The 27,007-nt window shown below is 44.1% G+C and overlaps 1 protein-coding gene across 2 annotated transcripts; it reads right to left on the bottom strand.

The window, feature by feature from the left end:
* Positions 1–889: 889 nt before the first annotated feature.
* cd74b (CD74 molecule, major histocompatibility complex, class II invariant chain b) lies at positions 890–27,007 on the bottom strand. Of its 2 annotated transcripts, XR_009446602.1 has the most exons (12): positions 26,734–27,007; positions 20,340–20,518; positions 17,790–17,872; positions 16,923–16,985; positions 15,413–15,508; positions 14,194–14,314; positions 12,465–12,548; positions 8,442–8,636; positions 6,666–6,860; positions 4,216–4,260; positions 3,598–3,647; positions 890–2,971 (listed from the first exon to the last, which is right to left on the bottom strand). XR_009446602.1 is itself a non-coding variant. In XM_059650558.1 (11 exons), exons 1-10 carry the CDS (start codon positions 26,832–26,834, stop codon positions 4,247–4,249), a joined length of 1,131 nt encoding a protein of 376 aa, XP_059506541.1. In that variant the 5' UTR covers positions 26,835–27,007; the 3' UTR covers positions 890–2,971; positions 4,216–4,246. The 2 variants fall into 2 exon arrangements, 1 of the variants encoding a protein (XP_059506541.1); XM_059650558.1 differs by lacking the exon at positions 3,598–3,647.

Raw genomic sequence — 27,007 nt, 5'->3', positions numbered from 1 at the left:
GTAAAACCCACCAAATGCTGAACACGGATTTAACACTGTACCTCCGCTCAGTTCGCAACAAACAACTGCACCTCCCAGTCGCAAACCATTTCCACTCCCCCTCCCATTCTCTTGATGACATGTCCATAATTGGGCCTCCTGCACTGCCACAATGATGCCACCCGAAGGTTGCAGGAACAGCAACTCATATTCCGCCTGGGAACCCTGCAGCCATATGGTATCAATGTGGACTTCACCAGTTTCAAAATCTCCCCTTCCCCTACTGCATCCCTAAACCAGCCTAGTTCGTCCCCTCCCCCCACTGCACCACACAACCAGCCCAGCTCTTCCCCCCCACCCATTGCATCCCAAAACCAGTCCAACCTGTCTCTGTCTCCCTAACCTGTTCTTCCTCTCACCCATCCCTTCCTCCCACCCCAAGCCGCACCCCCAGCTACCTACTAACCTCATCCCACCTCCTTGACCTGTCCGTCTTCCCTGGACTGACCTATCCCCTCCCTACCTCCCCACCTACACTCTCTCCACCTATCTTCTTTACTCTCCATCTTCGGTCCGCCTCCCCCTCTCTCCCTATTTATTCCAGTTCCCTCTCCCCATCCCCCTCTCTGATGAAGGGTCTAGGCCCGAAACGTCAGCTTTTGTGCTCCTGAGATGCTGCTTGGCCTGCTGTGTTCATCCAGCCTCACATTTTATTATCTTGCAATTCTCCAGCATCTGCAGTTCCCATTATCTCTGACACATTTATTTTGGAACTGTCTTTGTGAGAGATTAAGGACTTGCATGTGATAGACATGAGGAGACATTGGTCTTTTGTACCACCAGTCTCATCGGTGTTTAAGTTTCACTGTGGAGCACCATGGTATGTTGGAGAAAAGAAAGATCAAGCAGATTTCGTCAAGTCTTTATTCTCATGGCCTTTCAGATTTTACTTTTTCTTTCTAGAATAGTTGCCTTGATCCTGAGTACATGAATGCGCAGGAAACAAAAAAAAAGACAAAAGCACTGAAAAACTGAGTTCTGAATGGTAGTCTGTCATATTCCAGGAGGCTTCATCATATGACCTACTATCCCCATCTCCTCATCCAGAAATTCCTGCCAATGTTCACCCAACCTGCACACCCATCCCAAATAACCAGGCCCGTAGCTCGAAGATTAGGCTGAGGCTCCAGTGTCAACCAAAGTGGCTTTTTTACCCACACTACCACCCATAAAGGCTCGAAAGAAACAACACACAGAATTATTTTGATATGTGCCAATGATGATTCTTCACTAGCATTGTCCTGTCAATTGATTGGTCATTTTTGAAGGCTCCCAGAAATTTGGCAACCCTGCCATTAAATCGTTTCCAGTCACTACTCACCCTCATCGGCCTTGATAAAAGGATTAAGGCCTTGTTTCTGGGCTCCAAGAACCAGACACAGACTTAACTTTTCATTTGAAGCCAGATCTAGACACCTCTATTGTCCAAAATAGAACACACGAACAGAATTCCCTCCCTTTATTGCAAAATAATTATCCCCATCGACAGTTAAGCGATCACCATTGCGTTACAAATAATAATTAAAAAAATCAGGAAGCAATGACAGTTTTCACAAGTAGCTTACAGACAATACCAGCTTTTTAAAAAAGCGATTGTGTATAATGACCTTCTGCTGATGGTCCCTCATCAGGATTATATCCACCTTGTTATTTATCATCAAGCCTTTGTGGGAGAAGGATTACGATGGCCAATTTAGGTGAGAAAATAAGGGAGAAGAGCCTAGTGAAGTATGAACACCAGCATGGATTGGCTGAGCCGTTAGGTCTATTTCTGTTCTACATAATCAAAAACAAAACAGTTACACAGTTATAATATGGGATCTGGTGAAGGATGGCTTGGGAATATAAAGTGATATCTCGCCAACAGGCTCAAACTCCGAAAGTATGGACTGGTGGGCAAAAATCACTTCACTTCAAAAAGCAAAACTATCAAGGAACGTGTTTCTGCCCACTGACAAACCCAAATATGTGTGTGTGTGTGTGTGTGTGTGTGTGTGTGTGTGTGTGTGTGTGTGTGTGTAGGGGGGGATGGTGGTGCAGGCAAGGCCAACATTTACTGTTTCTGCCCACTGACAAACCCAAATTTGGTGGGGGTGGGGGCTGTCAAAGCTGACATTTACGGAGCATCCCAGTTGACGCAGGATGATAATCTTCTTCTGCTGTCTATGTGGTGATATTCCACCACTGCAGTTAGTCCAGCGTAGTAAACCAGAGTAAATGAATGAATTGGGGTCTTAATTTCAAATTGAGGTGGACAAGCCAGGAGGGTTGGAACTCATCAGCAGAACGCCTCCTAATGAAGAGAGCCAACTTCAAAACCATCATCCTCTTTTGTATCTCATCCAGGTTTTTTGTGTTACCGAAAGACTATTACTAATTCCGGGGTTCCACTACAAGGCTACTGATTTTCCTTTGTAGCAGTCTAGAATTCTTTGGGATTCACACAATTACATCGGTCCTGTGTGGCATTTTAAAATCCAGGTCTCTTGAATTTCCAAAGCAACTCATTGACAAGCTTAGGGGACTTTGAAATCTGTGGGATGTCATTCTAGTTCTCCAGCCATAATTGGCAGGAGAACAGAACAAACTTCTGGTGAGGGTGCTGGGCACAATCAGGTGTTGTAACCACACTCTGCAAGGAAATGGGACCAAAATATTCCTATGGAATGTCTAGTGGAAACAGTACTCTTTTTAGGGAAGTAACGTGAGCGATGTCAAAGATTTGGGCAATTTGTTTTTCTGTTTAAAATAAAATCAGAGGGTAAGTCTTGAACAAAAATGGAAAGTACATCAGCCAGATAAGGAGATCAGCTCTCAACAGTTAGCAATCATACCCAAGGTTAATAAAAATCAGAAGTTGCAATTAATGTATAATTTCTGGAGTGAAGCCAGTCAGATTTTGCTTGCTTGTCCACCGCGAGCTCTTAATTCACTGAAATGAAGGAGAAAGTTTACGTGAGTTTACAAAATTCCACGCAACATTTGGCAATTTCAACAATTTTCTTCATGTTGCTTTCAAATGGATTTTGTTTCCAAAGATTTAAAATAAAGAAAGGCTAGTATTTCACATCATTTGTGCCTTTCATGGCCTTATGATATCCCAAAGCACATTACCCAATGAAAAGTCTTCAAAGTGCAATTTATATTATAATGTAGGCACTGTGGCTGGCAAAACATGCATTAACAACAAAGGGATAATGAACAAATAATTTGGTTTTGATATGGTCAAATTGATGAATTAATTCAAGATAAATATTGGCAATAACAGCAGCAGTATGAAAAAGTGCTGACAGGACATTTTAAATTCACCTGAAAGAGTGCCTGGAACCTCCAACAGCAATGGAAAGAATCCATTTACATTTTGTGTTCAAGTCTCAGGAGCGAAATTTGAACACAGTCAAGGTCAAGGCAGTGACTCAATGAGGAAAAGCTGATGTAAAACTGTCCCCTTTAATATTTAGTTTGCAACATATTCTAATTTCCATTGAACACAACTTTCGTGAGGACATTTTTCCCTGGGTGTGTGCATTGCTGACTCAAGCATGATTTGTTCCTTACCCGTTAATGCGCCTTCACACTAAGCCGTTTCAGAGAACACTGCTTTAGATCTGGAGTCACATGCAGGCCAAAACAAGTGATGATTAGTGAACCAGGTGGCTCCTTATGGTAATGCACAACAGTTTCACAGTCACTTTTACTGAGGCTCACTTTTAATTCCACTGTCTTTGATTGAATTTAAGCGACTCCCACAGCGAGATTTGCACTCTGACCCCCGAGCTTTGCAGCAACCAGCTCAGCAATACTACCACCACTAAACTGTCTCTGCCATACTTGCAAACAGAACCGCCAGTTATAAGCAGCACAATTCCCTTCCCTACACGCTCACACCTCTCTATCCCAGCCGCACGTAAGGGCAGGTGGAATTGACTGGACTAAGGGTGTTAAATTAGGTCATTGTCTAAACAGGAATAAATGTAGGTTGGACAGGACATTGAGAGGGGGACCTTGGAGCCAGTTGAGGTGTGGGCAGCAGAGTTTTGGACAAGGGGATAAGGTCAGAAGGTTTATGAGGAGCCTGTACACAATGAAACTGCTTGGTGTGGTGTGTCTATGTGAGAAAGTTCTGTTCAAATTCTGATTTCATGAACTTGATTTAAAACAAAATCTCTTACTTACTTGCTGCCAAGCCAGACACGCTCAGATCATCTTAGTTTATAAAGCCTAAAGATCGAAATGAACCTCAATTAAAGACAGGCAGACGAAATAGTTTTTAAAAAAAGTGACAATTAATTATACCTTCAATAAAATCCAGCCTGTTGAAGGCATTTCTTTGTATAATCTAAGCAGATTAATCTTTGATAGTGAAGGAGGGTTGGATGTTTGAGTTGAATCTGTCTGGAATTCCAGGAACATTGCTTATGAAGTTTCCCTCATGAATATAGATGAACAGGTAAAATCCTCAAAAGGACACAGAGTACAGAGCAAATTACACTGACAGGTAGATTCCGATGGGGAGCATGTATGTAGGAGGAAGTTAAATAGGTTAGGCAAGGTATATTACACTATAGTACATATAGTGTACAGCCTTTGTGTAGTTGCAATAGTTTGGCTGGTTTTCTGTCAGCTCCTGCTTTATTAATTTGCTCTTTGAAGAACCAGTGTAGGCACAATGGGCCAAAGGGCCTCCTTGCACATTATAACACGCTTGCAATTCTTTAGGTTCACAGGATATTGCTTGTACATGCACACAGGCCTCTCTAATCTGAAGGGATAGAATATTACTACAATTCAGCGACCTGAATACGAACATCAAAGGAATTGACAATCCAATTCTTTTCAAGATCCAAATCATCTTAAAAAGTCTTCCTCAAGGTGTGCTGCATTGGTTATCAATGCTGGAATGGCATTTATGACTCTAATGAACAATTACTGATCTCAATACCCAAGAGCTCTCACTCCTGCTACCTGCAGATCCCAATACTTGGGTCTTGTGCAATCCTGCCCTTGGACTTTGCTGAACTTGTATTTCCCCTGAGGCCTGATAATGAACGAAATGTTTAAAAATGATTCAGAAGAATGAGGGGGTGGGGAGATCCTATAGAAACATTGAAAATTATGAAGGGAATAGATAAGCTAGAGGCAGGGACATGGTTTCCATTCGTGAGTGAAATTAGAACAAGAGGGCATAGCCTCACAATAAAGGGGGAAGCTGATTTAGGAGGAATTTCTTCACCCGAAAGGTTGTGAATCTGTAGAATTCCCTGCCAGGGAGGCTCCTTCCTTGAATGTTTTTAAGCCAAAGATAGATAGGTTTTAGTACAGTGAAGGAATTAAGGGTCACAGTGAGCAGGTGGGTATATGAAACTGAGTCCATGGAAAAGCCAGCCATAATCTTATTGAATGGTGGAGCAGGCTTAATGGGCCAGATAGCCTACTCCTGCTCCTATTTCTTATGTTCTTATGTTACGCTAAAGAAAGATAAAGACTTAATGCTGATGTTGGGGGTGTGGGTGGTGGAGTGGGGGACATCCAGATGAGAGAACCTAGCCTGTAAATTGGACAAAGACACATTTCATAGTGAAATCAGGCAGAAGGTCTTCACAAAAAGGTTACAGAAATTGGGAACACCCTGAGAAAGTTTTGGATGATGGTGATCCATTGGATCAGTGAGGCCGAATCTAGATGGCTTTTATGAACAGGTGATCAAGAAATCTGGGCAGGCTCCAAATGGGCTGCTTCCTCGACTTGTTTTATTCATTAATGTTAGCATTGCTGCCTAGGCCAGTAGTCATTGCCTGTCCCTGAGGGAGGGAGAGAACACGCTTCCTTACGCTACCGCAGGCTTTGGCATGCAGGTAAAACCGACAATGCTGTTAGAGAGGGAAGTTCAGGATTTTGAGCCGGAAGTGGAGGTATAGTGATATATTCCCATATTAGAATGATGTGTGGCTTGGAGAGGAACTTGCTGATGGTGGTGTTCCCATGTGCCTGTTGCCTTTATCCTTCCAACCAGATGATCTTGTCAGTTTGGGAGATTATCAAAAATATATTGGCAAGTTGCTGAAGTACATCTTGTAGATGGTACACACTACTGCGACTGTGCATCGGTGGTGCAGAGACTGAATGTTAGTGCATGTCATATCATTGAAGTGTCTTGCATCAGCCTAGGTGCTGCCGAGTTTCTTTAGTGTCGTTGGAGCTGCACCCATCCAGGCAAGTGGGGAAGGAGTATTCCATCCCACTCCTGACTTGTAGACCGTAACAGACTTAGGGGAGTCAGGAAGTGAGTTACTCAGCACAGGACTCCCAGTTTCTGACTTGCTCTTGTAGCCATTGTACTTACATGAACGATCCTGTTAAGTTTGAGGTTATTGGTGACATTTATGATGTTGTCAGTGGGGGATTTATTGATGATATTGCTACTGAATGTGGAGGACTGAAGCCCAGCTTCTCTTATTTTCAATGTTCTTGTACAGTCTGAGTGTTACTAACCCGTGGATGTTGCCCAGGTCTTGAGGTGTACGGGCAAAAGGATCCACCTGTGTCTGAGAATCCATTTCCCATAACATGGAGGACTTTTAAATCACATTCACACTATCACGTAGATGAAGAAAACGGAAACGTACGTTCGCAGCTTAAATGCCCGCGTGTGGATGTTCCTGAGATCTCTGTTCCATTCGGATAGGAGCACCAGCAGAAGCCTGTGCTCGGCCAACATTGCTTTGCCTCATAATTTCCCATCTCATCACAAGTGGGGCGGTAAACTCCAGGAACAATCTTCGCTTGGCGACGTCTCTCACACTCGGTGTCCACGCTGCGCACTGAACGAGGGAAGATAGTGGTTGACATCACAAATGATGCTTTTCTTCCCCCACATTCCACTGCCTGGAGCCCACTTTCAGGATTTTACGATCCTCACCTCTCGTGTTTAACCCCATCGTGGTCTGTCTGCTCCCCGCGCCCCCCCGCCGCCGGTCTGCGTAACCTCCAAATGTGCCAAGGCTGCTACCCCCTGCTCAGTCTGACCTCTTGTGTACACTTAGTTACATCGATACTGTCAGCCATTCCTTCAATTGCCTTAGGTCCTCAACTCTGGAATTCCTCTTCCAAACCTCTACAGCTCTCACCCCAACTTTCTCCTGAAAAAGCTACTTCTTCGAACATGTTTGTTCTGTTCTCTCCTTGCGTGTCTTGGTGTCAATCAGTCCAGCGAAGTACATTACAATGTGAAAGGCACTAAGTAAATGCACTTTATTGTTGCCACTTTTATTCTCCTTGTTCAACTTGATGCTGCCAAGTTTCTGTCCAAGGCCTGTCTAATTGGATGGTGTTATTGGAGATGTGATTTGCGAACCCTGTTAACTCATGGATGTTCTCCAGTAAAAGAAGGGATTTGAAGGAGGAGTGAGAGGTTGGTAAATGGGACATTGAGAAACGAGATCAAACATTCAGCTTAAGACCTCCCTGTTGAGAAGGTTATCAGGAAATCTGGGCAGGCTCCAAATGGGCTGCTTCCTCGACTTGTTTTATTCATTAATGTTAGCATTGCTGCCTAGGCCAGTAGTCATTGCCAGTCCCTGAGGGAGGGAGAGAACACGCTTCCTTACGCTACCGCAGGCTTTGGCATGCAGGTAAAACCGACAATGCTGTTAGAGAGGGAAGTTCAGGATTTTGAGCCGGAAGTGGAGGTATAGTGATATATTCCCATATTAGAATGATGTGTGGCTTGGAGAGGAACTTGCTGATGGTGGTGTTCCCATGTGCCTGTTGTCCTTATCCTTCCAACCAGATGATCTTGTCAGTTTGGGAGATTATCAAAAATATATTGGCAAGTTGCTGAAGTACATCATGTAGATGGTACACACTACTGCGACTGTGCATCGGTGGTGCAGAGACTGAATGTTAGTGCATGTCATATCGTTGAAGTGTCTTGCATCAGCCTAGGTGCTGCCGAGTTTCTTTAGTGTCGTTGGAGCTGCACCCATCCAGGCAAGTGGGGAAGGAGTATTCCATCCCACTCCTGACTTGTAGACCGTAACAGACTTAGGGGAGTCAGGAAGTGAGTTACTCAGCACAGGACTCCCAGTTTCTGACTTGCTCTTGTAGCCATTGTACTTACATGAACGATCCTGTTAAGTTTGAGGTTATTGGTGACATTTATGATGTTGTCAGTGGGGGATTTATTGATGATATTGCTACTGAATGTGGAGGACTGAAGCCCAGCTTCTCTTATTTTCAATGTTCTTGTATAGTCTGAGCGTTACTAACCCCTGGATGTTGCCCAGGTCTTGAGGTGTACGGGCAAAAGGATCCACCTGTGTCTGAGAATCCATTTCCCATAACATGGAGGACTTTTAAATCACATTCACACTATCACGTAGATGAAGAAAACGGAAACGTACGTTCGCAGCTTAAATGCCCGCGTGTGGATGTTCCTGAGATCTCTGTTCCATTCGGATAGGAGCACCAGCAGAAGCCTGTGCTCGGCCAACATTGCTTTGCCTCATAATTTCCCATCTCATCACAAGTGGGGCGGTAAACTCCAGGAACAATCTTCGCTTGGCGACGTCTCTCACACTCGGTGTCCACGCTGCGCACTGAACGAGGGAAGATAGTGGTTGACATCACAAATGATGCTTTTCTTCCCCCACATTCCACTGCCTGGAGCCCACTTTCAGGATTTTACGATCCTCACCTCTCGTGTTTAACCCCATCGTGGTCTGTCTGCTCCCCGCGCCCCCCCGCCGCCGGTCTGCGTAACCTCCAAATGTGCCAAGGCTGCTACCCCCTGCTCAGTCTGACCTCTTGTGTACACTTAGTTACATCGATACTGTCAGCCATTCCTTCAATTGCCTTAGGTCCTCAACTCTGGAATTCCTCTTCCAAACCTCTACAGCTCTCACCCCAACTTTCTCCTGAAAAAGCTACTTCTTCGAACATGTTTGTTCTGTTCTCTCCTTGCGTGTCTTGGTGTCAATCAGTCCAGCGAAGTACATTACAATGTGAAAGGCACTAAGTAAATGCACTTTATTGTTGCCACTTTTATTCTCCTTGTTCAACTTGATGCTGCCAAGTTTCTGTCCAAGGCCTGTCTAATTGGATGGTGTTATTGGAGATGTGATTTGCAACCCTGTTAACTCATGGATGTTCTCCAGTAAAAGAAGGGATTTGAAGGAGGAGTGAGAGGTTGGTAAATGGGACATTGAGAAACGAGATCAAACATTCAGCATAAGACCTCCCTGTTGAGAAGGTTATCAGGAAATCTGGGCAGGCTCCAAATGGGCTGCTTCCTCGACTTGTTTTATTCATTAATGTTAGCATTGCTGCCTAGGCCAGTAGTCATTGCCTGTCCCTGAGGGAGGGAGAGAACACGCTTCCTTACGCTACCGCAGGCTTTGGCATGCAAGTAAAACCGACAATGCTGTTAGAGAGGGAAGTTCAGGATTTTGAGCCGGAAGTGGAGGTATAGTGATATATTCCCATATTAGAATGATGTGTGGCTTGGAGAGGAACTTGCTGATGGTGGTGTTCCCATGTGCCTGTTGTCCTTATCCTTCCAACCAGATGATCTTGTCAGTTTGGGAGATTATCAAAAATATATTGGCAAGTTGCTGAAGTACATCTTGTAGATGGTACACACTACTGCGACTGTGCATCGGTGGTGCAGAGACTGAATGTTAGTGCATGTCATATCGTTGAAGTGTCTTGCATCAGCCTAGGTGCTGCCGAGCTTCTTTAGTGTCGTTGGAGCTGCACCCATCCAGGCAAGTGGGGAAGGAGTATTCCATCCCACTCCTGACTTGTAGACCGTAACAGACTTAGGGGAGTCAGGAAGTGAGTTACTCAGCACAGGATTCCCAGTTTCTGACTTGTTCTTGCAGTCACTGTACTAACAGGATCATTCCTGTAAGTGCCCGTGCTGCTGTTTGATTAGGGTGGACACGGTCAGAAACCACACAACCCAGGTGATAGTCCAACAGATTTATTTGATATCACAAGCTTTCGGAGCACTTGCTCCTTCATCACGTGACAAAGGAGCAGTGGTCCGAAAGCTTGTGTTTTCAAATAAACCTGTTGGACCGTAACCGGGGGTCGTGTGGTTTCTGACCTTGTCTCTGTTGTGACGGTGTACGAGTGAAAAGCTGTATCTTTATCACTCAAAAGAACCTGAAGGAACTCAACTCTTTGGAAATTGTCGCCCTGTACAGGATGAGTAGATCAGTCCTGGATTTAACAACAGAGAAAGGCAGAGGCCTCTGGGGTGAAACGGAACATCCAACACTCACTTTGGCTCTGAGATCAGCTTGCAGCCAGCTCTTCAAATCCATAGTTTGCAAATCCATGAAAGTCCAGTGTTGAATAATGTGAATTCAGCTTGAATTTGCACCTTAGAAGATTATTTGAGAATTTTGATATGGAATGTGTCTTTCAAGTGATCAGTCTGGGTGCACATTAACTGAGGGAGATCAAAAGGTTGGGAAGGGTCAATGATATAGGAGACAGTTCACAGGCTGTGAGAGGCAGTTCATGGTTAATTGTTTCACTAATGTTTGTAGGATTGCATATTAAACCATTGTGTTGTATTTTTGGCTGGACCCTTTAGTTTTACAAACCTCTGGATAATGTCAGCAACTCTACTTGCAGTCCTACCATGGCAGCCTGTAGGTTGGGAGTGCAATTCAAAAATATGACTCTGAAGTGGAAGCAACGCTATCAGTGAAAGTGACCAAGAAGTTGTTGTGTTGTCCATAAAACAGCGAAACCTGCTGTGCTTACCTGGTCTGAGCTGACACATTATGCCACCGGGAGTGACTCGGAGCTGTTCTCAGAAAGTAGCTCAGCAAAACCTTAATTTCTCACAGAGTGCAGGGATTCAAAAGCAAAAGGACCCCACCATTACCCTCATCGATCGCTCTTGCCATCAATCAACAACTAATCATCATCTCTCTCCAAAAATAAAAAACGGCTATTACTGTTTGTGACCGAGTTTGTTTGGAACCAGGTTGTCTTTCCCGATTCAGCAATAATGATTCAGGGCCTTTCGTATCAGCTGGGCTCTGCAGTTGTACAACCTCATAGTTGAGCCTTGACCTCTAAGGACAGGAGACTGTTCTGCCCATCTGTCTGTCCTCTGGTTCATCAAACTAAAGCGGCCCAACAGCCAGTTTTACTCCCGGCATTATCAGTACTTGCCTGTCTCTTCCTTAGATGCAAGATCAACCCAGCCTCAAAAAAATTCCCAGTGGTAAAAATTCTCCCTACCTCAAGATAAAAATGTTTCTCTTAACACCATTATGATTGTTTCCTATGACTGGTAAGTCAATCTTTCCTTTAAATTGACTCCTTAATCAAAGGCAAATCTCATCTAAGACTTCTGTCTCTAATGCAGGCAATTCCAATGTCATAAGTCTGTCCGCATAACATGACTTATCCCTTGCACTATTCAGGTGAATTCAACCCTGTACACATTATGAGCTTTGGTTCAAAGTCGCACTTACATGAACACACCCACAAACTGGAGGAACAGCACCTCATATTCCACCTTGGGAGCCTACAGGCCAATGGCCTAAATGTGAATTTTACCAGTTAAAATCTCCCCACCCCCAGCCTCATCCCATGACTAACCCTCTTTCTCATCTCTGCTTCCTTGACCTGACACAGCCTGTCCATCTTCTCTCCCATCTATCCACCCCTCCCGTCCCACTGACCACTCCCTACCTGTACTTGCCTATCGCCATCCCACCGATCTTTCCCAGCCCAACCTCGCCTCACTATTTATTTTTCAGCTCTCTTCCCCTTCCGCATTTCTGAAGAAGGGACCTGACCTGAAACGTCAACTCTCCTGTTCCTCTGGTGCTGCCTGGCCTGCTGTGTTTCTTCAAGCTCCACACTGTTATCTCTAACATTGTGTGCATGTTGTAACCGGTGACAATGCATCTGCTATATGAGACCTACATGAGGGAGACAAAGTCATCTGTTCCTCCCAGCTTGTCAGCCTCACCCATACACATGACTCAGAGTCACCCAGAGACTGTATTTGAAAACTCTTCTGAATGAAACCGACTGCAATTGCATTTCAATAAACCATACGGGCTCCTTAGCCTGTCCCACAGATCAGATATTCATTCAGTCATCAAGTCTCACAATCTATTCACTTCCTCGGGAGCCAAAAGCAAGTTCAATATTGCTCCCACAGATTAGTTGTGAACCTCTGCCTTTGTGTGTGGCACTCCCTGGTTCTGGACAATGTGATTGTGAACAAGTGCAAAACATCATGATGCCAATCCTGACTTTCTCGCCCATCCATTTGAGTCTGTGATCTCCACAATGGGATGGGGCATGGGTCTACTCTCACTGCACCCAGGCCAGCCCCTTCCAAACCAATATTTGCTCTGGACTGAACAGTGGATTTTTTAAAAAGTTACCTTTCTTTGATACAGGAGCTTTTTCAGGTTCTGGAAGGTTAACCATCATTGGCTTCACCACAACACTGGAGAAAATCTTTCTCTCTGTCGTAAACAGGAACAAAGAAGGGGTTTCAAACACACCAAAATCATTCTAACGTCTTTCTTTCATCACTGGTAGAAGAGCGCAGCTTGGTACCAATGGGATTCACATCCTGTCCCTCCCACAGTGCATGCAATTTTAAAGGCGCTTAGTAGAGTCTCACTTGAAGATCCTCAGATTTGATTTCAAATGCCCCCTCACCACCCCTGCTCAGTGCCCTCAACCCTCCTTCTCTGGCCCTCTGTGCCCACCCCCTTCTCCAACCCCAGTCCTCAATCTCCTCACCCCTTCCTCTCCAGCCCTCCATGCCTTCGCCCCTGCCTCTATGAACCCCTAGCTCTATGGCCCTCCGGATCTAACTGCCATGTTCTGATTCTAGTTTTGCGCAAATCTTTGATTTTTATTCCCTTCCACGATTGACTTTGACCTTCCCGGACCAAAATTCTGGAACAGGCTCCCTAAACGTCCATCACCTCTACCTTTCCTTCTCGCTCCTCCTGTTTTCCCTAGCAGGGACACATATTGAAGATGACTGGTAGAAGGATTGGAGTGGACAGGAGGAACATGTTGGGTGGGTGACTGGAATCCACTGCCCAGTTTGGTGGTTGAGGCAGAGACCCTCACCTTATTCACAGAGGTGAGGAACATGCCCTGAAGTTGGAACCAGCAAAGCAACACACCAGGTGCTGGACAGTGGGATTACAATGGACTAGCCCCTGCTGATGTGATGGGGTTGAATGGACCCCCTTCTGTACCATATCTTTTCTCCAGTTCTATGTTCTATGAATGTTTCCCTTTCAAATGTACAACCAATGAAGAAAAGGCCATACAGTAAATGAGAAAGTAAGCAGATAATTTGTTTTTTTTCCTCCCAAGTAAAGTTGGTTAAGGGACAAATATTGGCCTCCCCTTTCTATTTGAGATTTTTAATAGTCTCCATGGAGACCACTCGAGATGTACTTCACTAACTGTACAGGTCTTTGGGGCCTCTTCAAATTCCTGTATTTGTTTCTTCAGGTGATCTTTACCAAAGTGAGCATTTGTTGCCCATCCCTAACAGCCCTTTGATTTGAATAGTTGGGGGAAGCAGTTAAGAGCTAATCACATTGCTGAGAGTCTGGAGTCACATGTAGACCAGACCAGGGTAGGATGGCAACATTCCTGCCTGAAAAGGACACGAGAGAAGATGATAGGTGTACACTGCACCTGACCCTTATCATGACTAGTTTTCAATTCCAGGTGTTTCAAGTGAATTGAAATCCCACCAATGTTCCCAGGGTACAAGCCTGGATCTCAGAATTGTTAATTTTGTGACATTACCACTCCATCGCAACACGTGCCATTTCAATGCTAACCCGTTGTTGTAGCGGTGATCCCGTAGACGAAACCTGTGCTCTCCGATCACAGTTTCCATTTGTCAAACAGGTTGGTCACTGATGTAGGCTACAATCATTGGTCAATATTGCAGACCAACAGTGATTGTACTTCGGATGATGTCCATTGCCTAAAACATGCATTGGCATGCCCTTAGAACGTGAAACAAATAAATGCAAGACCCTCATTCTTTCCAATGTACGGTGAAGGCGAGCCAGCACTGTGAGATCACCTCCTTCAGGACAAGGAATGAAATACAAGGCAGTCACGTACCACTTGGTTTAGGTTTAGGTTCAGGCATAGGGTCGAATCGGGGTGCACTGGTTGTTGGAGCAGGCTTCTTCTCTTGAATGAGCTGGAAGAAGAGCCAGTTTCGGAGCCAAGTTTCGAAGCCCTGTAAACAGAAAAGATAATATCAACTGCCAGCTTTTGTGAATTGGGCATGGGTCATTAGAACTGGTTTGTGGGATTTCACCCACAACGCCCCCCCCCCCCCCCCCCCACCCCAGCCAAGTGAGGGAATTAAATTTTAGTGCAACTGAAACAAAAACCGAATGGCGCCTAAACTTTCTGTCCTGCGCTCATCGGCACAAATGCAAGAATGCTAAATTTCAAAGGGAACATCAATTTATACAATTTGAAAAAAGAAGGCATTTATTGACTAGCAAGTGAAGAACACACTATGGAATTAATGTCCTAGGCAGTTGTATTTAATTTTAAAGAGGGACGATACTTGGAGATGTTCCTTTCTCCTGGGGAGGACAAGTCCCTGTGTCTGAATATGTGTACCTTCTGGCAAGCATAAGGAAGCCACATTAAGAGTTTGACTGGTAGTGTTAAATTTGTTGAGGGTATAATTTGTAATACACTCAGACTTGTTCAGTAAGTGCTGCACAATTGCAGAACCACATTTAACATTAAGTTCGGAGTTTTGCAATAAATGGGCTGGTTGGATACAGTCATCAGTCTATTTTGAGCAGCAAAGGGATGCGCTGTTTGATATCATCCAACAGTCCCTGGGATATCAGCCTATATACCTGACGTCACACAGCCACTCCAATCCATATAACATCACTTATTTGTGTGGTAAGCCCCCAATGCGCTGAATGGACACTTCCAGTTCCTACTTTGTAGAGGAATTCAAAGTGAGGAGTGAATGTGTAACATGTTAAATTTCTCCTGCTTATTGGATTTATTATGTTCACCAGAGAAAGTGTGTTGCAAATCTGGAATTCACTACCACTGGGAGTATTTGGGATGAAAATTACAGAAAGTAAGCCAGGCAGACACCCAATGAATGCCTGTTAATTTATTTTAATAGATGCACAATATTTATTGGTATCACATGGGAGAAAGGAATAGAAGGTTTGGGTGAGTAGGTTGAAGGGATGTTTGACAGCAGGTAGTTATTTTTAGCGTGTAGAAGCCAGTATGGAGCAAATGGACCAAATGGCCTGTATCTGTGCTATAATTCAGTACCATGAACACTAACCTGCCATTCAGATTCCGTCATGCTGCTTCGCAGCAGGTCGAGGTTGGCAGAGAAAGTGCTGTTAAATTCTGGAATCTCGTTGGTTACATTCTCTTTCTGCCAATGAAAAGTCAAAGACAATGTCATCATTTGGCTGACCATTTTCCCATCAGTCAACTCTTCATTCCAGTTATACTAAGCCAAGGACAGGCCACACCCAAATAGCTCTAGTATTCATGAGCTGCCTTTTTACCATGGATGGCAAAGTTGAGTTGTCAAAGCCTTTGATAATTTGTGCCCTTTTTCTAGAATTCCAGAATTCCTGCACTGCAAGCCAGGGCCCACTGAGTCCGCACTGAGCCTCCGAACAGCATCCCATCCAGATTCACCTTATCCCTGTAACCCTGCATTTCCCCATGGCCAATTCACCTAGCCTGCACATCCCTGGGGACCATGGCCATGCTAAGCTGCCTGATTCTCCCAAGCTGCACATGTTTGGACTGTGGGAGGAAATTGGAGCACCTTGAAAGGTTAGGCAGTAGATAATGTGCAATTCCACAAAAAAATGTCACCCAAGGCTGGAATCAAACTTGGTTTCTGGCAAGATGCATGGATTTTTGAACAGCAAAGGACTTAAGAGTTATAGAGAAGAGGCAGGTAAGTGGACTGGAATCCGTGAGAAAATTGGCCATGATCTTTCTTATGCCCCTTGCGCTGCGAGGCAACAGTGCTCTATTTAGGTCACAATGTGAGAGTGAATTGATGCTGCAGAACCAAATCAGTCTATTGAGCCTAGGCCAGCTCTTTGAAGGAGCTCCCCAATTTGTTACCCCTGTGGACTAACCATTCATTTTCCACACAGTCCTGACAGTCCTTGGCATTTACAATCTCATTCAGCAATCTTTAAATCAGTAGATCAGCTCCAGTTGGGACACTGCGGCCAGTTCCGTACGGTGTCAGAGGGGAAGAGCTTCAGGTAATGTGAAATAATGGGAGAGCAGGGGATGGTCTCCTCTGACCACAGGAGGTTATCACGCAGTGACTTGCTGGAATGCATGGCTAGAAATAGGTGGTGGCACATTAAATGGTAAACGCTCAAAATATTTTGCATAAACACTCAATTTGCCTTTTTATGCAATACATTGATGGGCTGGGAGCTAAGCCACTATTTTTGTTACCTATCCTGAAATAACCTAGAGAAGTTGGTGATAAGGTGCCTTCTTCAGCTGCTACCATCCCCATAGAGACGTCCCAAGTGCTGACAGAACTCCAACAGATTGGCCCATCAATACTGAAGGAAAAACAATGCATCTCCACATCAGGGGGATGATGGAACTTGCAGAGGGATGGTGATCCCATGTATCTGAAGCGCCAGCCATTCTAGGTGCGGGCAGTTGGTGGAATGGGACTAAATAGATAGCTCTTTCCAGGAGCTGGCACGGGCATGATGGACTGAATGGTCTCCCATTCTGCTACAAACAACATTTTATTGGTTCACAACAGCTTTGAAAAGATTCCCCTTCAACAATACCTTCAGCAGTTCCCGCACTTGTTCCAGCACAGTCAGGGGTTTGGCAGGAGTGGGTTTCGGAGACTGTTAGAAAATAAATATTAACAATAAACAAAGTGACTGTTCACTTCCACTTTTAACTAACCATTATAAAGCACTTTTAAATCAAAATGCACCACAATGCCTTGCTCCGGTCCTGACCACATGATTACAGTCAATTTTAGGCTCTGCAAGGTTAAGTGGCACAGAGTAATTTTCTCAGGTTGCTGCTTCAGGTCCTGAGGAAGTACTAGAGCTGCTACCTTGCAGGAGACAGGCTGAATCCAGGCCCTCTCAGCTAGGTGCAGAAGCTCCTACTGTATCTATTGTACATACTGCAGAGCTGTTCCCGGTTTAATCCTCAGCTGGTCATGAAAAAGACTCAGCCAGGTCAACGCGATCACCATCAAGATTAGTAAAGAGACAATCCAAAAATCTTGAATATCAAAGATGGGACGGAGAGCATCAACTTGGTGGAATTAAAGCCAAAAGTGATTTTAAACGGAGGTAACCTCAGCCTCTGAATTTGGGAGCTTTCACTGCCCATGATGTGGCGAGGTTTTTATAGCTAAGAAACATGATAGGTTCCTGGGCATAGTGAGGGAGACAGAATGGGAAGCGAGGCGCCCATCCTCTCTCCCATCCCCCCAGCTTAGTGAGACAAGTATCAACAGCTAACTGGAATTCTAAGATCTCTTCATCCAACAAGTTGGTTTTGGAGATCAATCTCTGCATTTGACCAAGACGAAAGCAAAAGTCAATGTTGCGCCCAGCAAAATCCAATTTAAAAAACTGCACATGAGATAACCGCGAGTGCTAGTTCTAGGTTTTCTAGAAGTTGGACATTACCTTTGGATGTTCTGCATTTGGGTCAATGTAGGCCATGGGCATGTCTAAAATCATAGGTTTGACATGCATCATTGGCTTAGATGCTGAAAAAGAAAAAGAAGAGAGTGGCATTTTTATGAGTATGACTTAGTGGCAACATGAAAGGAAGATCGGGGGTTGGACATTGGTCTCCCGATAGGGGTGCAAACTGGGTTCAGAAGGACAATGATGAACCCTGCTTTCTTTGAGCAGGAAAATCAATTTTCCAGTACTTGCCCAACTCCGCACTATTTTCACATGGCCTTCTCATAGGTCAAGAGGACTTCAGATACAAAACAGAAACAATCCTTCTGCATGAGCCTGTTGTGCTACTGTGAAGACCAGAGAAAAACTGAATCATCTCCCACACACTACTTTCATTTCAATCATCCCCCATGAACAATTCTCCTTGGAAACTTTATGAACATTGGAGAAAGACTGCCAAGGAATCCAGGACATGCTGGCAGCTAGACTTTAAATATTTTCATATATCCAAATTCACTATTAGATGTCATGCTATAATACTGATGCACTATTAACGGGGTCTATTCCACAAAAGGTGAACACCCCACAATCTTGGTCACCAGTGTACAAGTATTGACCTGCATTCAAGCATTTTTTTCCTCAAAATGGGCAAAGTGCCCTAATGCATTTAAGCTGTGGAAAGACATGTGGAAAATCCTCCCCTTAATTGGCAGTGGGATTTAAATGCACAGAGACAGTAGGAGCTACAGATGCTGGAGAATCTGAGATAACAAGGTGTGGAGCTGGATGAACACAGCAGGCCAAGCAGCATCAGAGGAGCGGGAAGGCTGACATTTCGGGCCTAGACCTTTCTGAAGACGAAACGTCAGCCTTCTTGCTCCTCTGATGCTCTTTAAATGTACAAACATCTCTGACTGTGAAGAATATTCTAAAGATCTCCTTCCTGTCCTTAAATTGACAGAAAAGCAGATGAAACAATCTATTCTTTCCATATCAGACTTCAGAGCGAGGATGCTAACATTATAATGGCTGTCATCATTCTGAATCGCAGATTCTAATCATGTCCCACATTTTTAATTCAAATTCCAGCACAGTCACAAGCTTGAAAATCCAATCTTTAGACGGATTACGAAAGACTTATGGAGCCAATGTGGATAGAGTAGGGAAGGACAAAGGTTAGCGATCATCTCATTGAACAATACAGCAGGCAATAATTCTAGCCTTGAATTATAAAAATCTAAAACCTTACAACAGAAAGAGGCTGTGCAGCCCATTCTGTCCATTGGGAAATATCTAATCTAGTCTCACACCCAGCTTTAAACTCCAATGGGTTGGTGCTGCTGTTTGACCGGGGTGGACAAAGTCAGAAATCACATGACACCAGGTTAGAGTCTAACAGGTTTATTTTAAATCACAGCACTCCAAAACCTAGCGATTTCAGGTAAACCCATTGCAATATAAATCTGAGATAACAAGGAGTAGAGCTGGATGAACACAGCAGACCAAGCAGTATCAGAGAAGCAATTGGACTGACGTTTTGGGCCTAGACCCTTCATCAGAAATATAAGTTTGGTTTCATGTGACTTCTGACTTTAATCTCAGAAGCTTGCAAATTATTCCTCTCCAAATCCATTTGGTTTTTGAAATTTCTGACTTAATCTGACTCCACCACCGTTGCCGATTATGAGTTCAAGGTCGTATCAACTCCTCACACTCCCCATAGCGTTTTTGGTAGCTAGTTTATATCCTGTGCCTATCTGCCAGCCAGAAGGGAGAAACTGAGGAACAACTCAATGGAAGTTTTGAAGATTATGAAAATGTTTGGTGGGGTAGACAAAAAGTTAGTTCAACTCATCAGAAGGGGTGTTGGGGCATCACAAACGTGAGGAAGTCACAATTAAAAACAAGTCAGAAAAATCAGGAGAGCTTTTTTCTCCTCTGAAAAGAGGAAGGAATACTTTACCCAGAGAACAGTGAGAATGTAGAATACGTTGCTGTATGGAGTGATTGGGTCCATGGCGTTGGTGCATTTGATAGGAAATGATGGATAAAGGAATAGAGGGATACTTTGATGGGGCTAGATGAAGAAAACCAGGAAGAAGCTGATGTTCAGCATGAATATTGGGATGAATGGCCTGTTTTAAAGACTAGGCCACCATGTAATATCAAAGCACTTAATGTTTTTTCCCAGTTACAGCATGAAAAGTAATGTAGCAATCAGTAACCCTACTAAATCTCTCCTCACCACTAACTACTCCAAAAGAGAATAGTCCAACTCATCACAATCACCACAAACCATCCCACCCTCCACGGTGACTGATGGAACATAAATGGGAGTTCCCGGTGGAATCATCTGGAGCTGGTGTTTAACTCAGACTTGTGAACCATTCTGGTGGCAGAATTCAAATTACAATTGCTGATGCCGTCTTCCTCAATCCATTCACCGACTGGTTCTTTGTTGCTCTGCTCACACCCACACCCAGCCCCAGCCCTCAGATTGGTTTAGACGATAACAGTTCGTTGGGGAAGGGGACACGGTGTACGTACGGAGTCGGTTCTGGCTTGAGGTGTACTTCTGCTGGATGAGATTGGTCGTCTGCTGCAGGCGGGTTATCGTGCCCTGCTGCTTCACCAAAAAAACAACGCTGGCAACTTGCCCGGCGATCAGTATGGCCGCCAACACGGTCACACCACCCCAGAGAAGGCCCTTGGAGCGGGTGCGGCTGCTGTAACGAAGAACAATGAACGAATACCATTAATGCTAAGTTCAAAGCAGTTGCCATAACTCTGTCCAGGTGCATGCTGGGTGTTTTTACCATGTGACCTTCCAACTCTTCCCACAACCCCATTCTTCTCACAGCCAGTCAACAGGTACATTCTTGCTGGATTGGTTAGCTCTTAATTGTTGACCAAACTGTCTTTGAATCTCCCTCACCATAACTATCCCTCCCACTCCAATACCCTTAAATCTCATGACATTCGTTTAACTGCTCAGTAAAAGGCTTGTTTTGGCAGGAGTAGGCCATCGAGCCCATCAATCTGGTCCACCATTCAGTGAGGCCATGTCTCCCAGTTCACTGGTTGGACTGAAGGGCCTGTTCTGTGCTTTGGTATAACAGAGTCCACCACATCTGATCAGGTGATGGGCTTGTTTCAGCGAACCAGACGATGTAACTTAGCTCCATTTGTGTTAACGTGATAATGGGAACTGCAGATGTTGGAGAATCCAAGATAACAAAGTGTGGAGCTGGATGAACACGGCAGGCCAAGCAGCACCTCAGGAGCACAAAAGCTGACGTTTCAGGCCTAGACCTAGTCTGATGAAGGGTCTAGGCCCGAAATGTCAGCTTTTGTGCTCCTGAGATGCTGCTTGGCCTGCTGTGTTCATCCAGCTTCACACTTTGTTATCTCCATTTGTGTTAATATTGCCTACCATCCACGGGTTTACTCACATCTCGAGATCACAATCTCTCCCCGTTTCTCCATCGATGTTTGGTGAAGAGCTGCAGGGCTTTGTTCTCCTACCCAGTGCATTAAACGTTCATTACTGAACCCATTCTGTCAAATATTACTGTTGTCCAAGTTTGAAGATTTCAACATGACCCACCCTAATTTGTGAATCTCATGAGAATTTGATCAATTCCTGTTGTGTTTCTGGAATTCGGGCTTCTCTAGATCAAACAGCATCAGGAAAGTCCCAAATATTTTCCACTCAGCTAATGCAAACAAGAGTCAGTAATCACCTCGATGAAAAAAAAAGGCAATGGACATGGTGGTAAAGAGGGGTCATGGTTAAGAGGGGCAACATTTTGTGGTAACAGTAGATATTAGGTTCAATAGTAATAACAGTAGGTTCTTGCCTTTAAGCTGTGCATCATCCCCCTGTGTTACTCCAGGTGACCTTTTCCCTCAGACAACATTCACTGCCCTAACAAGGAACAGCGGTCAAGATGATAAGTGTGGACAGCGGCTCAGTGGTTAGCACTGCTGTCTTACAGCACTGGGGACCCAGGTTCAATTCCAGCCCTAGGTAACTATCTGTGTGGAGTTTGCTCCAGTTTCCTCCCACAGTCCAAAGATGTGCAGGCTAGATGGATTGCCCATGGGATATTCCCCATAATGTCAAGGAATGTGTAGGTTAAGTGGATTGGTCATGGGAAATACAGGGATAGGATGGGTCTGGAGTGGGATGTCCTTCCAAGGATTAGTGAGGGGCTGAATGGCCTGCTTTCACATTGTAGGGATTTTGGGATTCTAGAAGTCTGGGTAAGTTGTGGTACTAAAGTAAGTGTGTTAGGGCTTTCCTCTGGAGGGATTAGGAGGGCAGAATTGTTCATTTGAGATGTTTCTGCAACTGGGACGTATTCAGGGAGCTGCATTATGGCATTTCTGGATGAACTATTGTGCTAATGACTTGGATTTATTATACTAAGATTTTTTTTGCAAGTTGCTGTGGAAAATCCCTCCTGCCTGAAAGTGAAACAATCTCAACTGCCATTGAGTCAGGAATTCTGGAAAATTCCACTGGCCTTTATAGCAAACAATCGCTCAGAGTGATTCAGATCATTCTAGGGTTCGTTTCTGATTTTTTTTCCACCCAGTTGGTTTCACTTCTTGCGGAAGCAGAACACTCACCCAGTTTCCTGCTCAATATTTATTGACACACACCAAGATACCTTGACCAAAAGCTTCAGGGTTGAGCAGACTCAATGGGCTGACTAGCCTGCTTCTGCTCCTATATTCCAGTCAAAAATGACTTCTTCTCTATTTGTTGGAGAGAGACCACGCGAGAGGCGCATCTGAAGCCGGCAAGGGCAACAAAATAATTCCGTCTTGATGAACTACCCTGGGCTACAAATGAAATCTAGTGCGATAAGTGTTGAATTAACTAGCCAGCGCTCACCAGCAACAGGCAGTAATCTGCCAGTGGATCACTCCATTATAGAGTATGGCATTGCAGCATGATAAACTGAAGTGAAAACTGAGCAGGTTTTATGACCCGAGATAGTAGGAACCGCAGATGCTGGAGAATCCGAGATAACAAAGTGTAGAGCTGGACGAACACAGCAGGCCAAGCAGCATCAGAGGAGCAGAAAAGCTGACATTTCAGGCCTAGACCCTTAATCAGAAATGGGGCAACGGAAGGGCATTCTGAAATAAATAGGGAGAGAGGGGGAGGTGGATAGAAGATGGATAAACGAGAAGATAGGTGGAGAGGAGACAGACCAGTCAAAGAGGCAGGGATGAAGCCACTAGAGGTGAGTGTAGGTAGGGAGGGGATAGGTCAGTCCAGGGAGGACGGACAGGTCATGGGGGCGGGATGAGCTTAGTAGAAAATAGTAGGTAGGAAATGGGGGTGCAGCTTGAGGTGGGATAATTAGATCTACAGTCCACTCGAGGCAGAAACTGAGGATTTACTCCAGCGCAATTGGTTCACAAAATTGTTTTAAAATACTTAAACAGTCTCTCAAATCCTCACAGAATCTTACAGCAGGAATAGAGGCCATTCAGCCCATTGGCTGTGTTGGGTCTTTGAAAGAGCCAGCCAATTCAGTGCTGCTCCTCAGTCTGGCTCCTCCAGCAATCACCCTGTTGTTCTGATTGCTGTACATTTAAAAGGAGATTGAATGGAAGGGATTAACGCAGCCAGAATGCGAATTCAAAATATAGAATGAGCTGGGGGAAAAAGAAAATCAATAATACTTGCAAATGACGTATACTGGTCCAAGTCATTTTGGGGACTTCAAAATAAAGCTCAAGAGTGACCTGTATATGCATGTCGAAGTTTGGCTGTTTGTGTTATCTGTTTTTCTGCACAGCGTTCGTGATTTCAGTGAGTTCATCCTCTTAAACATTTAAATGAGACCTTTTTGTTTATTAGACTCGGACGGCCAAAAGGAAGAACCGGTAAAGCTAGTAAATGGAGCATCTTGCTCAAAATCCTCAGGTACACCTGAAGTTCAAGTTCCTGTATGTTCATTTCAAAGCATTACAGATGTTTATTCTGTCCCCTTTCCCCCACCCTTCCCCGTCTCTAGATAAATTATTCACCAAATTGTTTCAAAAATATACCTCTCAGTTTTCACAAATTCTTTGTTGCACCCACTGGTAGAACAATGGCCATTTTTGATGCCATTTTGGCATTATTCCCCTCAAACAAATGGCCCATTTATTGATCAGCCAAATGAAAAATGTAACTTGTGGATCATGCCTGATTACGAGACTATTCCACAGGTTTTTTTTTGTGGAACTACTTCCCAGCTCCAACTCAGCTGAGATATCTCAACAAGAACATTCTGGCAACAGAAGGGCAGCTATTTTGTTTGGGAGAGGGAGCAAACCTGGTAAAAGAAACGTATGTGCTCCCATTAACTCCTCTTTGTTTTACTACCGGTGTTCGTGTTAATTGCTGAATCCCTGATTTTATTTTAAAACATTATTTTCTCTTTTAGGCTTCAGCTAGAGAGTCTCAGGAAAGAGGTGAGCTGCAAATCACATTCTAACCTGTGAGAATACAAACTCAATATAAAAGGTACTTATGACCAAAGATTCACCCTCCAAAGTCAATTACAGTTACAGGATTGTGACATCCCAATACACATGATCCACGTCTAATAATCTAATAACATAACACTGCAATGTAACTCCCTTTCTAGACAATGGTGAATGTATGTACCAAGATCCATCCAGATCTTGTTTGACAATGACTCCTTCAAAGGAAGGACACGTTTAAACATGTAAACTTTTCAACATCAGTTGAACCCAGACATTATCCTTAATGCCTGGTTCAAACGGATAGCAGCTTAAAACATGACTGAAAGTGTCTCACACCCAGAAAATTAAAAAAAACAAAAAAAGGGCTCAGTGATACTCTGGAGTTAGGAGAAAAATTCAAATATAGCTAAAGATCTTGTTCCTGGCCAATGCCCACAAGGCATGTGCTTTGTGTGTGGGTGTTCTGTATCCGAGTAGGCATCTGTGTATTTCTGCACAACTGTTTCTGCATGTGCAATGGGCAAGTACGTATTCATCTGTGTGCGTGAATGCCTATGTCTCCGAGCGTTAGTGTGTGCGAGTGTGGTGAGTGCACTGGTTATGGCATGTACCAAATGGAGTGTCAGCTGAAGGTATACATAGTCGAGATCCGAACCAAAACTAGTCATTTTAGAAAGAAAAGCCAAAAAAAATTGTGGTGGACAGGACAGACTGCTCTGACTGGCTTCTGCAGTTCAGAATGGAGCTTCGGTACAAACACACAAGAGTGCAGGAGGCCAGCAGTCAGGAACTAAGGAGCAAATACTTGATTGCTAGGATTTTAAAACTGGCTTTTCCCCCTCTGGAAAAGATTCACATTTTGTTCCTCCTGCTCACTTTCACTTGGATCTGCACTAAATCAGCAGCAATTCATGGCTCAGTAGCGACTCCTGGTGGGGTAATTGTTTGTGGATCTGAGTGTAGTTGAGTGACGTTGTCAGTCCTGTTTAAACTTGGCAAATAATGACAGAGAGCACAGAGCCGCATCAACATTTAAGAGACTCTTTTCTACTTGGCTGGTTTGATGTTTTTGAAAGGCAGAGATCTAGCTTCAGGAAACAGAGTAAGATCTGACAGGCTTCAAAGTTTAAAATACAATAAAAGAAATATACAGTTGCCTAAGGAAAACAAACAAAACAAAAATCTAAACTCAGATCCCAGATAGAACTGTTTAGATTCTGATCGAGCTGCTGCTAAGTCCCATGTACAGACATTAAACAGAGATAATGATTCATTTCACACAGAGTCGAGCTCCCTTTGTGTAGAGACTGAACCATCCGAAGAAAACTGACGCTTGCTCCCAGAATCTGGCAAAACTTCTCTGGTTTTGCAATATATAAAAGGTACAAGAATTAAAAATGGTTAGAGGAGAAATATTTGCAAACGTACAATGAATTTTATGAAGTCCTTTAAAGTTAGTAATGTAGAAAATACAGCCAAAAATTGCACAGCAAGATTCCACAAACAATGATGTAATAAAATGACCAAATCACGCATTTTTTTTCCCCAAATTGTGTGCGATGTTGGTTGAGTGATAATTTGACCAGGTCTCTAAAATACAAAATAAAATGTAGCTAGAACTATTGAGATTCTGGATCTGAGCAACTGTTACACGTCCCACATAGTGATATTAAAGAGAAAATGGTTCATTTCGCACAAAATGTCACAATCCTGAGGATGGGTCACTCAACCCGAAATATTATCTCTGCTTTCTCTCCACAGATTTTGCCAAACCCGCTGAGCTTTTCAGCAACTTCTAATTTCCTCACTGAGGGAACCACTCTCCGGTTCCTTTAATGATCAGCTACATTTACCACAGAAGGCAGAGTTTTGTTCTAAAATGCCTTAATCTTCTGCAGTGGAACACACCATCCCGACTTGGAACTATATTGCAATTCCACGCTGTCACTGGGTCAAAATCGTGGAATTCCCCCCGTTCACCTCTATCCCCAGGACTGCGGTGCTTCAAGAAGGCAGCTCAAGTGACAATTAGGGACGACCAGCAAATGCTGACAAAGCCTGAGAGTTTTAAGAAATAGACAATTCCCCGCAAAGAAAATAAAGCTAAGGCACCGCTCACGCATGAGACTCCACTAAGCAAGCAGCAAATAAAATGGCAAAACACTCCAGAGGGTGGAAATCTGAAAAAAAGATGCAGAAAATGCTGGAGATACCTATGACATCATGAGAGACAGAGAGAGTTAATATTTCCAGCCTGATTTAATTCTTTTTCTAGTACCTAGAACTGAGTTATGAAGTTACACCAGACTAGAAATATTAACTCTACTTCTCTCTGCATAGCTAGAGTCCCTCCAGAAAGCATATCCTTTCAATCCCAGCAAACAATTCCACAAAGATTTTCTTGTAGATGCTAAAACAGAAGGGCTGATCACGATCTGAATCTCACCTCTGGCTGGCGACAGTAGTCCTCGTTTCCACACTAGTCTGGCTAGCGATATCCTGCTGCGAATTGTTCAGCAAAGCATTCTGCTGCTCGTCGGCTGACATGATGAGACAGTCTCCACTAAGCTGAACTGAGACAGAGCTACCTACAACACAAGAGACTTCACTCCAGAGCTGAGACAGAGCGATATGTGCAGGTTGATCTGGGTTTTTTTTTAATTGCCGCTCAGCCAATGCTGAGGAGGAAGTTCGTGCTCAGACGGCTTGGAAAGTCCCTA

Source organism: Stegostoma tigrinum, chromosome 13, assembly GCF_030684315.1.
Source record: "Stegostoma tigrinum isolate sSteTig4 chromosome 13, sSteTig4.hap1, whole genome shotgun sequence".
Taxonomy (NCBI): Eukaryota; Metazoa; Chordata; class Chondrichthyes; order Orectolobiformes; family Stegostomatidae; genus Stegostoma; species Stegostoma tigrinum.
Note: the sequence above shows the minus strand (reverse complement) of the source record. Positions and strands in the feature narration are given on the sequence as shown.